Source organism: Danio aesculapii, chromosome 16 (assembly GCF_903798145.1).
Source record: "Danio aesculapii chromosome 16, fDanAes4.1, whole genome shotgun sequence".
NCBI classification, from domain to species: Eukaryota; Metazoa; Chordata; class Actinopteri; order Cypriniformes; family Danionidae; genus Danio; species Danio aesculapii.
In genome coordinates, this window is record NC_079450.1 from 31,179,973 (window position 1) to 31,193,498 (window position 13,526).

The window sequence follows — 13,526 nt, forward strand, 5'->3', positions numbered from 1 at the left end:
GCAGTCACTGTAAATATGGCTCCTGCTTCAGCAAAAGAGCTATGAGATCTTTTTTTCATGACTATGTTCAAATATGTATTTTCTTAATAAAACAATGACAGCTTTTAAAAAAATGTTTGTAGAAATATTTTTTCACCCACCACATTTATTTGATTCCTGAATTAATCACATTTTGTGATTTTTATTTATTTATTTTTTATTTATTTATTTATTTATTATTATTATTTTTTTTTTTATTTATTTATTTTTTTTTAGAATTCTTCGCTGACTAAAATAAACTAATTCTGACTTTTAAACTTTAATGCTTCTTATTAAATCTTTCCATAAAGTCAGCTAATCTTGATGACCTTGAAGAAAGAGAGCCTAAAGAATATTGGATCTCCAAAACATTCCTGGAACTCTGAAAAATGGAAATTCTGTCATCATTTTCCTCTTTTTCTGTTTCTGTTTCAAATTCAGAGTGTTGGTAGCCACCAATTTTTGTAGTATTTTAGTATAGTTATAGATGTTGATGGCTACAAACATTCTTCTAAATACCATTTGATCAACAGAAGAACAAAAAAACCTTAAGATTTGTAATCACTTTTAGGTGATTTAATGAGTAGGTTTTACACTTTTGGGATACCTTCTGAGATCTTCAGTCATCTTAAATCAGGCCAAATGTACAGTATGGTGGAAGCTTCAGCTGGATGTGGTACTCCTCAAAAGCTTATGGACTGAGTTGGATTTAAACATTTATTGGGATGGTTGTTGTAAGTTGTGGTCTACAGGATGCCCTGGCGGAAGGATCCACACGGGACAAGTGCGTCACTTGGCCCAAGGTCATTACGTCATTCCTAGAGGAAGACAGGCATGGATTTCAGTATAGAAATAGATTCTGCTTGGGGTTGAAGGAGGGAGATTGTAAACGAAAAGGAGATGACAACAGACCTTGTGGCCAGGCTTGTATAGTTTCTGACTTCCTGTCCCTCTTGAGTTCATGATGGTTTAATGTTTTGTTTTCCAGGTGGTCCAGCAGGACAAGGGTCTCTTATTTTCAACTTCTTTCAAATATCAAGTGCAGGTTTAAAATAACTACACTATGCTATTAAATGAATTGTGTTTTTTATGTTTTGTGTTAAAAAAGAAGTTTAATCCCAATTTAAAAACACGAATACATGAAGTGCTGTGAACATGAAATAATTGTTAAGTCTATAGCATTGGGTAGTCAATGATTACAGGTAATGTAGATCTTTGTGGGGTCTAGATCTTTGAATGATGGACCCCCATGCTAAGACATAAAGGCATTCTGTACAGCACTGTTAAAACATATTTATTATGGAATTTTAAAATCATTTACATTGTACATTTAGATTCCATCTGTGTGTGTTTTAATCTTTTTCTTAATCATTTTGGTAACCATATTTTCATTTTGATAAATCGCGATAAAGTGTTAAAAAATAGGAGTAAATATTTCCTATGTTGTTTATTTTCTATTATCTTTATTCTATGAATAAAGCTACCATCAGTTGCATATTTGTGTCTTCAAATATTTAGTTTTGTTTTTGTTTGTAAAATAGTTTATTCAAGTTAATTAGAGATTTTTATGATAATCTTTTAATCAGCTCATAATCCCCCAGCAAAAGTTTTCAAAATATATTGCTTAAAATAATGCCGATTATTATCTTATCAGGGCGATGCGGTGGCGCAGTGGGTAGCACATTTGCCTCACAGTAAGAAGGTTGCTGGTTCAAGCTTCGGCTGGGTCAGTTGGCATTTCAGTGTAGAGTTTGCATGTTCTCCCCGTGTTCGCGTGGATTTTCTCCGGGTGCTCCGGTTTCCCCCACATGTCCAAAGACATACGGTATAGGTGAATTTGGTATGCTAAAATTGACTGCAATGTATGAGTGTGTATGGATGTTTCCCAGTGATGGGTTGCAGCTGGATGGGCATCCACTGCGTAAAACAAATGCTGGATAAGTTGGCGGTTCATTCCGCTGTGGCCAACCCAGATTAATAAAAGGACTAAGCCGACAAGAAAATGACAGAATGAATGAATTATCTTATTATTAAAGGTGCAGTAGGTGATTGTCTTCAGAAAAATTTGGTGTGTTGGTTGAAGCTAGAGGATGTGTCTGGGGAGAGGGAGGTCTGTGGTTCTCTCCTAAGACTGCTGCCCCGCGACCCGACCCCGGGAAAGCGGTAGAAAATGAATTAATGAATGATTAAAATAAATGATCTAATTGTATTTATTTGTATTTTTATATTCTGGGTAAGGCATAAGACTAAGGCATCCAATTAAATATTGTCAGGCAGATAATTCCCATAATTCTGATAAATAGGCCAAACTGTCTGTCAGCAAATGGAGATTTGAACAACTTCGCACCCGTTCACGCAGATTCCTGATGTGCTTGACACGAGTGACAGCGGTAAAAACAAATGCTCAATCAAAATCAAAACTTTTTAAAATCCTGAATGAGTATTGGAGTTACTTTTGCACGCTGGAGGAAGGATGACACCATGGCTGAAGTATTTCTTGTAGACAGGTAATGTTAATGTTATTTTTTTAAAGTGTTTTTGTTACGCAAAGCTGCTGTCGATTTTGTTGTTAAGCGAAAGGGCTATGCACAGAGGTGTTGCTCACCAACAAAATCTTCCAGCGAACGATTGATGTGACAATTTTCAGTTTCATAATTTCATAGATTTTTATTTAGTTTAACAACAAAACATAAGTAAACCGCGCTATTCCTATTAGCCTGCTTTACTGGGGTAAAGTTGGTTTTATATTCACAGTGATTCATTTTTGAACATTAACAACATGTGACTTTCTCCCTATATTGTTTACCATGCTACTCTGAATATTCGGTCTGAAATAGCATGTACATTTGGCTTAGTAATAAGTATCCCGCGCTGACCAACGACTAAGCATACAGTAGTCGCTTTAGGACAAAGCTTGTGGGAGAGTGAGACTGATGAGATGAGAGTGATGACAAGTTTTGCTCGCTAACCACATAATTGAAATTGAATTGAAAATATTTTCGCTGGGAATTGTATTATTATAAAGTACTATACAGTTTTTTAACTGGCGAATGACATGATCTGGACCTCTGTCATGTTTAATGTGCGCTTTCGCGAGTTCAGGAGACATATGGCTCTGGATGACAGGGGAGAGATTGTATTTGAAAGATATTATGCTAACCGTCTACTGCACCTTTAACTGCAGAAATACTCCCAGCTATGACCACAGTAGTTGTGGAAAAGGTAGCTGCATGTAACCAAACCTTTAGCTCTGCACTAAACTTGTCTCCCACTAGAGGTGCCCACGTGGACGAATTTACCAGAGTATATATTCATGTCTTGGCTCATCTCCTCAAATGTGCTGAGAAGGCAAACGCTGCATGAGATGACAAAAACGTATTTGTAACAGTTACAGTATATGGAAACTTCACTCTTCTGCGCTTCACCAAACTATCTTCTATCAGTCGCGCGCTTTACCACATCTTGAACTTGGGAACGTGAAAAAAAGAAATGGAAACAAATTAAAAATAAACGCATTTCACATTTAAAGCACGACGATACACTATTTGAAGATGAAGTTGATGTGGTTTATCCACAGTTTACGTAAGAGCGTCTGATAGAGAGCGCCTTCCCACAGACTCAGTCAAATGCTGAGGCGCGTAACAGTCTGAGTGGAGGATCGCAGGTAGGAGCGCGCATTTCGCTCTTCACTCAGCACATCGTGATAATACCTGGTTTCGCTGTGCTATGTCTTCCGAAATTTTGTTAGGAGAAGGGGAAGGACAGGATGGGGAACAAGGCGACTGAGGGCGACAGTGTCGACTGAAAACACGAGCGCGCTATGGAGATGACCGCTCGCTTCGCGCACTTGGAGACCATGGTGGACGGCAGAAACTGCGATGGGCTTGTGAACCACAACGGGGAAACGACGGAGATAAGAGTACCGCTGACCCACATGGGGAAGAGAATGAGTCCGATTGAAGGGATGAACCTTTACAGACTGCGCGACAGAAAGTTCCTGCTGGAGGACAAAAGGCGCCTGTGCGCGTGGGCACTGGGCACCGCGCTGTTGGGTATTCTGCTGATGGTGTTGCATGCTGAGCTGTGCCCGGTAGTTTACCAGCCGGTGAGTACATCTCTCTGTCATTAAGTAGGCTACAGGGTAACGGTAGTAGTGTGCTTGACACAGCAAGTGATGAAACTGATGAATGGAGCATCAACCATTAGAGGGTAAAATTGTATTTAATGAAAAAAAGATTACCCAGATATGAATAAAAACACACTAGTTACACTTACAAATAATAATATATAATAATTTAGCGTTTTTGAAGCAGTAATAAAGTATGATGTGATCTGATGTGTTCATGGAAAAGTTCACCCAAAAATGAAAATATTCTCACTATTTAGGCACCCTCAAGTGGTTCCAAAACTTTAGGAGTTCTTTCTTGTGTTGAACACAAAAGAAGATATTTTTGAAGTATGCAGAAAACCGGTAACCATTGACTTCTATAGTTGGAAAAACAAATACTATGGAAGTCAATGGTTACAGGTTTCCAGCTTTCTTCAAAGGATCTACTTTTGTGTTCAACACAAGAAAGAACTGCAACAAGTGATTAAACTATGACATAATTTTTTGATTTTTTTGATTTTTTTATCGTAGTTACTGTGATAATACAAAAACTATAGTAATATAGACAAATTGCCAATACTGTTCTAAGGTTTACAACTACACCACAGTTTTGTTTTGTTTTTTTGAGTAAAAATGAAAGTATTCACAATTTAGTAAAGTTTTTATCAGTTCATAATGGTTTATACAGTATGCTGTAAAATAAATTAATAAAGAGTTGTAAATATTATATACAGTATAATAGACTTTACTATAGTATGGTTCAAAACATCAGTATATATATATATATATATATATATATATATATATATATATATATATATATATATATATATATATATATATATATATATCTGTAGTGTTTTTTCATTTTTTCATGTGGGGGAACATGTATACTTCACGTTAACTTTATTGAGTATACTTAGGCTATTTATTAACTTTATTAACCACAGCTTGGAACTAAATTAGCCCATTCTCTAGCACATTAAAATGGTTAAGTGTTTCATTTGTGTGACCTACTGTAACTGTGTAACAACCTTTTTAGCAAACATTGAGGTATATTTCCAATTAACTGCTTTTGTAGTTTTATATTGCAGCTTGTGTTATAATATTTGCTGTTCCACCCTAAAGCCCTCTAAGTATATAAGCTGCAACATAGAAGTCTTTAAAGACAGTATGTAAAACTGTGGAAAATGTGTTTTAATAGGCCACTCAATTAAAATAGTAAACACAACAACAAGCCAAGTGTACTTACAATACTAATTACACTACACTGAGTACGTGTACAGGCCATGAAGTATACTCAGGTGTAATTTCATGTAAATTACTAAGAATACAAGCTCGTGCAATAGGCTAGTGGTTAGCGCGCCGACATATGGTGCAGTAGCATGTCAGGGCATCCTGAGTTTGAATCCGGCTCGAGGACATTTTCCAACCCTACACCCCTCTGGCTGCACGGTGGTGCAGTGGGTAGCACATTTGCCTCACAGCAAGAAGGTCCCTGATTCAACCCTTGGGTGGACCAGTTGGCATTTCTGTGTGGAGTTTGCATGTTCTCCCCATGTTTGTGTGGGTTTTTTCTCCGAATGCTCTGGTTTATAAATAAAAACCTTTATAATACTGCATTTTAGTACCACAAAACGTATAATTCAGCACCTGAAGTAACAAACGACAAAAGGATACATATTTCTAAAAAAGCCTCGCTCCAGTGACAAATTTTGCACCTTTTTTTTCGGAGAGTGTATCATCTTCACAAACAGAACATACTAATAAAGCACAACACAGCATGAGCTGTCAGTAAAAACGCCTATGTTATATTTACTTATGATGTCTCTATCAAAACAATACTGTATGCCCAAGCAGTCCAACACAACTTTAGCACACTAACTGATGTGTTGGCCACTGAGGTGCATTGCACATCTTTTCTGTTAGTCAAAAAGTTGTCTATATTTTGCTATTTTTTATATGTTGTCTGATTATTTACATGTTTACAACACTCTTGCAGGCAAATCTGTTTACAGTGTTTTCAGGTATACAATGAAATATTTAATAGAACTAGTAATGCCATAATACCTTGTTTAATCATTTTAGGTACACTACTAGTCAAAAGTTTGCAGTTATTTATTTTTTTTATAATTTTTATTTAATAATTTAAAGAAAATTACTCTGTTCATTAAGGCGGCATTTATTAAATGTAAGTTAAAAAATGGTTAAATTGTTAAATACTTATTTATTGAATATTTATTTATTACTTATTGTATGTAGTTTCAAATAAAATGATTACTCCAGTCATTATTGCTTTTATTACTATTACCATTAATAATAATAACATTAATAATGACAACAATAATTAATATTAGAGTGATTTATGAAGGATCATTTGACTCTGAAGACTAAAGTAATGGAGCAGAAAATTCATCCTTTAAATCACTGGAATAAATTATTAAATTTAAATTATAAACTTCTTGAACAGCTATTTTATAGTGCAATAAGATTTCACAATTGTACAATTTTTACTGTATTTTTTGATTAAATAAATGCAGCCTTGGTGAGTAGGAAAAGCTTATTTTAAAACATTTAAAAATCCTACTGACCCCAAACTTTTGACCAATAGTGTACATAAAAATAGTGTACAAATAATAAGTTTAAACTAAACATTAAATACATAATTTTTCATGTTTATTTTAATATAATAAATAGACATAAATACACAAAATTACTGATTTAAAGGCTTTACTAAAGGTTTATATATTTATTTATAAATTTTAACATTAAAAACAACTCCTCTTTTAGACATTTATAACACACATGTCAGAATAATTAGCCCCCCCTGAATTATTAGGCCCCCTGTTTATTTTTTTCCCAAATTTCTGATTAACGGAGAGAAGATTTTTTTTACACATTTCTAAACATAATAGTTTTAATAACTCATTTCTAATAACTGATTTATTTTATCTTTGCCATGATGACAGTAAATAATATTTGACTAGATATTTTTTAAGACACTTCTATACAGCTTAAAGTGACATTTAAAGGCTTAACTAGGTTAATTATAGGTTAGCTAGGCAGGTTAGGGTAATAAGGCTAGTTATTGTATTGTATTTTTTAAAATTAAAAACTGCTTTTATTCTAGCCGAAGATATTTAAAGAGAAAAAAAATTCAAAGGGGGCTAATAATTCTGACATCCACTGTATTTGACTTTTCCCCCCTTAGGTTGCTTATGAATCAGATCAGCCATCTTCAGCCATTTATATGATCATCTCCCAATAGAATGTTCACCATTAAATTTTTTAACTGTAATCTATGTGAATCTAATGTCATATCAGCTTCTATTTTCAAGGAAGTGTTTGCATCCTTGAGTTCGGTCGTTACAGCCATCGTTAATAGTTCTTTGTCAAATGGAGCTGTACCAGCTAGTTTTAAGCATGCTGTGGTTCACCTTTTTCTTAAGAAGCCCTGTCTTGATCCATCGATCCTTAGTAATTTTAGACCTATTTTTAAGTTATCATTTATCTAAAAACTGTTGGAGAGAGTTGTATTCAGCAGCTGTATTCTTTTATTAGTATGTGTAATGTTTTACACTTTTCAGGCAGGATTTAAACCACTGTACAGTACAGAAACTGCATCGTTGAAGGTCAGCAATGACCTTTTGCAAATTCCTGACACTTGTTCATGTGCAGTGCTTGTTTTACTCAGTTTGAGTGCAGCATGTGACACAATTGATTATAGTATTCTATAACATCAGCTGGAAAGGTGATGGGCATACAAGGTGTTGTCCTGCAGTGGTTGGCTTCCTCAAAGACAGAACTTTCTTAGTGAGCATGGACAAATTTTCTCCTTCCTTGGCTTCCTTGCCATGTGATCGTGTGCCTCAAGGTTCCATTTTAGGTCCTCATCTCTTTTCTCTTTATATGATACCGCTTTGGTGCCATTTTTAGGAAATATATTTTTTCCTACCGGCGCGGTGGTCCAGTAAGTAGCACTGTCGCCTCACAGCAAGAAGGTCACTGGTTCGAGCCTCGGCTGGGTCAGTTGGCATTTCTGTCTGGAGTTTGCATGTTCTCCCCATCTTCACATGGGTTTCCTCTGGGTGCTCCGGTTTCCCCCACAAGTCCAAAGACATGCGGTATAGGTGAATTGAGTAAGCTAAATTGTCCATAGTGTATGTGTGTGTGTGAATAAGAATGTATGGGTATTTCCCATGAATGGGTTGCAGCTGAAAGGGCATCCACTGCGTAAAACATATGCTGGATAAGTTGGTGGTTCATTCCGCTGTGGCGACCCCAGATTAATAAAGGGACTAAGCCGAAAAGAAAATAAAGGAATGAATAAATTTCTCCTAACACTGTTATTCAGATGAATTAGCTGCCATTTAAAACTGATAATAGTGGGTCCTTGATTGTGCTCTGTGACTGTTTTGATAAAATGTTCTGGATGGATAGCTAATAATTTTTGCAGCTAAACGAAAACAAAATCAAATTTTTGATTTTGAATTTCCTTTACCGTGGCCTGCCTCAGAAGACCATTTCTTGCTTTCAAATTGTTCAAAATGCCACAGCAGGGCTTCTTACTGGAACAAAAAAGAGGAACCACATATCACCTATTTTAGTGTCTTTACATTGGTTTCCAGTAAAGTTCAGGATTGTTTTCAAAACAGCAGTAAATGTGTACAAGGCATCATCTGAACTTGCACCAAATTACATTAGTGACACTCTGATTCTCTGCACATCTCAAAGATTACTTACCAGCGTCTTCTTACAGTCCCATGTTGTCATTGTAAAACTAGGGGTGTTTTTTCAACTGCAGATTCGAAACTTTGGAATAGGTTAACTGAGATTGGTTCCTTTGCTGGCCAGTTTTGAAACTGCTCTCAAATCTTATTTGTTTTCACTGGCTTTTGATCAAGTTCCCGTTCCATAAACAGTTGATGTCAGAATTATTAGCCACTCTTAATTATTAATGTTATCTTTGCCATGATGACAGTAAATAATATTTGACTAGATATTTTTTAAGACACTTCTATACAGCTTAAAGTGACATTTAAAGGCTTAACTATGTTAATAAGGTTAACTAGGCAGGTTAGAATAATAATTAGGCTAGTTATTGTATAATAATGGTTTGTTCTGTAGACTATCGGGAAAAAAAATATAGCTTAAAGGGGCTAATAATATTGACCTTAAATTGTTTTTTTTTTTTAAATTAAAAACTGCTTTTATTCTAGCCAAAATTAAACAAATAAGACTTTCTCCAGAAGAAAAAATATTATCAGACATGCTGTGACAATTTCCTTGCTCTGTTAAACATCATTAGGGAAATATTTAAAAAAAGAAAAAAATTCAAAGGGGGGCTAATAATTCTGACTTCAACTGTAAATGATCCATGCTTTTATTGATTTTATTATTGTGGTTTTACTCCGTTGCTTTTAAATGTGCTATAGAAATACATTTAGACCACTATTAATCTAAGTTTTATTAATCTAACCAGTTTTAGTATGAAGTTGTCAACATGAGTGACTGAATAGTTTTAACACTGCCTGAAAACTAATCGGTTTGTTCATCCACAGTATGTATTTATGTTTCTCGTCTATGTTGCCCTATAAAGTTTCCTGCAATTATTTTTGGTTCACACTGCTTCAAACTTATTTTTGATCTACTTAATCTGAAGTAAGCATAGCCTACTTCTGCGAGTGTGACGGTGTATTTAAACCTACCATTCTCATGGAAACCAAATTATACAGGAAAAGCAGCTATTTATGCAAGTTTTTCCACATTTTGTCCCCCTTCCCTTCAGCTGCTCAGACTGCCTATTGCATCTTTCCACACCATTTAGTGCATAATTAGCGCCTGTTTGAATAATGGATTTGAGTGTTGACCTCAAACGGGACATAAGCACTATGCTGATTTTCACGTGTTATCCTACCCACATACTTCGGTGAATGGAGTGGGCAAAACAAACTTTAGCCTGACCCCCCTGTAAGCTTAGCTCACTGTTTTATTAATGTTGAGTGTACTGAGTTCATCCACGTTAAAATGAATTCTAAGAGACCATTAACTGTGGTTCCAAAACAGTGTTTAGGAGGTTCCAAAACAGTGTTAGGAGCTTTTATAATGTGTGATTATAATTACTCAATACAACAAAGAAAACAAAACTAACTATTTTAGAAATTAATTATATGTAATAAAATGTAATGACACAAGGAAAAAGTATTGAATGCAGGAAGAAAGGGAGGTGTAAAAAGGTATGGAAAGCCCGGACCGCAGCTGAAATCTCTTTGTTTTTAGAAAGCAACTCTGCCATTTGTCGGTGTAAATGAATATTACCTGCTTCAGTCTCAACACCTACATTACCAGACGATGAAGATGGACATTTCAATATGACAATGATTCAAACTAAGCACAGTCAAGTAAACTCTAAATGAGTTTCTTGATTGAAAAAGAAAATAAAACTGCTAGAATGACCTAGTCAACTACCTCACCTGAATCCAATTAAAAATAAGAACTAAAGATCAGAGACGAGACCCACAGAATGGCCTAGTTAACTACCTTACCTGAATCCAATTAAAAATAAGAACTAAAGATCAGAGATGAGACCCACACAACCAAAAAGATTTGAAGACTGTTGAAGTATGTAAAAAAAAAATCACACCTGTGTCTAGGCAGGAGTTTAGTCAATAAAAGAAATGCATGTGTTGGATGACTTTTTACAGGATCAGTTCTGTGTGAGCCTTTTTTCAATGTTCTAAAATATTCGTTAAACAAACTATAAGCACAACAGCACAGCTTACATGTTAAAATTGTAAAACCGAACAAAAGTGTCTAGGACTTATATAGGAGTTGATCAAAAATAAAATAGCCTAAATCAATGAAATCTATAATTTCATTAGTTAACACTTGAAGTAACCTATTTAGAAAGCATTTTTATTTGGTGTGGTAGTCTACTTTTAATTAGATTGACAAAACACACAGTAGATGAAAAGGGTAGAATGTGGACAAAATCCTGGTATTAAGGTGCATTTTTGTTGCTCTGATTACACGTGGACCTAAGGAACACATTATTGTTCACACAAGGCTTTTTTAAAGCTTTTATTTGTCCACTTGTGATCAGACCGATGAAAATGAATCTATAATGCCAGGTACTGTACAAACAGGGCCATAGACACTGTTAAGTTGTTTTGTGGTTATTTATTTGGTGTTGTGCAAAGAACTGCAAGAAAATAATAACATTTTTGTTTATAATATGTGCCTGTTAATATCATGAGTGTAAAAAAGAACAAAAGTTGTTGGTGTCATACTGCCCAGCAATCATTTTACCTAGAAACTGTAGTCAAATGTGTTAAAATACATTTATGCAGTTTCACAACAATGTGGAATGAAGCATTTATTTCCATTGAGTCTGTGTTGCAGACTTCCCACTTATAGCTGTAAAACACTATGTTTCATCAAATACAGTGACCAAAACAGGCAAATTAAGATGGCAAAAACAATAGATATTAGAACAGCCACTTGTGTCTATTGTTTTTGCTTCCTTAAGTAGATTGTTTTTGTTTCATCTCCTCTGTTCCTTTTCTTACTGGCTCATTAATGGAGTTCTCATTTCGTTTCCCCATTCATCAGAATCTCTGTCTCCAGAATTGTCTGGTTTCAAGATTAATTAATGTGTATTTTACGTCATTAGTGGTCTGAAAAGGAAATTAATTACTGGCCAATAATTTTTTTTTGTTGGATGAATTATTTCAGACATGTGCTCCCACAGCTGACGTGTGCTTTGGAAGAGTTTATGTTAAAGGGAAGACAAGATGTCAACAGTGTGGCAGTATTTTACCCTGAAAAAAAAGACGGCTTGAGAATTGCAATTTCTAAATGATTTTGAGGAAAGAAATGTTAGTTTTACTGCATTTGTTTGATTTTGTTTTTATAATCAGGGTAAGAAAAATTCATATCAACATGCAAATGTATCAGCACACCATCAAAATAAATGTACAAAACTTGTCACTAGGACAGAACCTTTTCAAAAGGTGCACATTTGTGCTTTTAAGGTTCTTTTTTGTACCTTTAAAGTACTATGAGGTACACATTTCTACTTTAAAAATATTTCTGTTATGATAACTCTCTGTTAAAAAAGGATATATAGGAATGTTGATGTGTTTTTTCTTGGTGGCATAGATCTGCTATCCTGCTGCTGTTTTGATAATTATGGCAGAGCAAGTACCAAGACTTGCTACAGCTAGTATATTTACAGACATGCATATTGAGAATTTAACAAAATTCTGCTGCAAACATAATATACATGTAACCCCTGGAGCAGACCTAAAGAGGGGGAGCTGGGGTGGAGGGTGGTCCCTGAAAATGCATCACACATTGCTAGCATAAAACTGAGGCATTTCAAATGTTAAGGAACAAGCTCATTGGCTGCTAGGGCAACAACAACCAATCACCTGCGCCATGTAGTTGATGATGTAGGATCAGGTTTGGTGTAATCAGTCTGCACACAGAGTTTCATGACAGAAATTTGTATTCATTTAAAACACAAATGGGCACCTTTTGAAAAGGCACCGGCCTAGTGACAGGATTTGTACCATTATTGTTGAGAGTGCATATATTGTATATTGGTTATTGGTAAAAATTCCAAATATGAAGAGTTACCAGGTATTGGACAAAATTTCCAATGCTGTCCATCCTTAAGCAAAGCGTCCACTAATAGTCTAAAACAGTGTTTCTCAACCATGTTCCTTGAAAACCACCAGCACTGCATGTTTTGGATGTCTCCTTTGTCTGTCACAATCATTTCAGGTCTTTCAGTCTCTGAGTCAGGTGTTTTTGGTTAAAGAAACATAGAAAATTTGCAGAGCTGGTGGTCCTCCAGGAACCTGGTTGAGAAACACTGATTTAAAGACTGCTAATTGGCAACAGAATATCTAAAGAGGACCATCACAGTAAAATGTTACTTCCAAGTCTAGTTATATTGGTATAACATAATGAATTTAAGTTAGTTCAGTGATTGTTTAATTAGTTAAATTTTCTAGATGAAATCTGCTCTATTCTGCCAATTTTACAACAAGATATCTGATTTATAGAGTTAACTCAGCAAGTATTTGGTTTGTGTATATTTAAAATAGATCAAATAGATGTCCAAATATACATGTCTTGGCTAAAACAAGGCAAAATTTGGTCTGTCAGTAAAAATCAAAATAGATCTCTAGTCCAAAAATAGTCATCAAAAAGAAAGGAAAGAATGGTTGCAGATGTGGAGTCTGTCTAATCCGTCTATTTGATGACTCGTCTATTTTTGGACTATTGTTATGTCTATTTGATTTTTACAGACAGCCCAAATTTAGCTTTGTATTAACCAAGACATCTATGTTGTCAACACCAATAGCATTGTAGGGAGTGTGCTGGCATATAG

The 13,526-nt window shown here is 35.1% G+C and overlaps 1 protein-coding gene across 1 annotated transcript in view; it reads left to right on the forward strand.

Moving 5' to 3' along the window:
• The first annotated feature begins 3,459 nt into the window (after positions 1–3,459).
• The window catches only part of kcnn4 (potassium intermediate/small conductance calcium-activated channel, subfamily N, member 4), a 55,338-nt gene continuing 45,271 nt past the window's right edge, over positions 3,460–13,526 (forward strand). Inside the window, exon 1 of the mRNA XM_056475548.1 lies at positions 3,460–4,123. Within this exon, the coding sequence (XP_056331523.1) occupies positions 3,839–4,123 (285 nt within the window). The 5' untranslated portion in view covers positions 3,460–3,838. The remainder of the gene's footprint in view (positions 4,124–13,526) is intronic.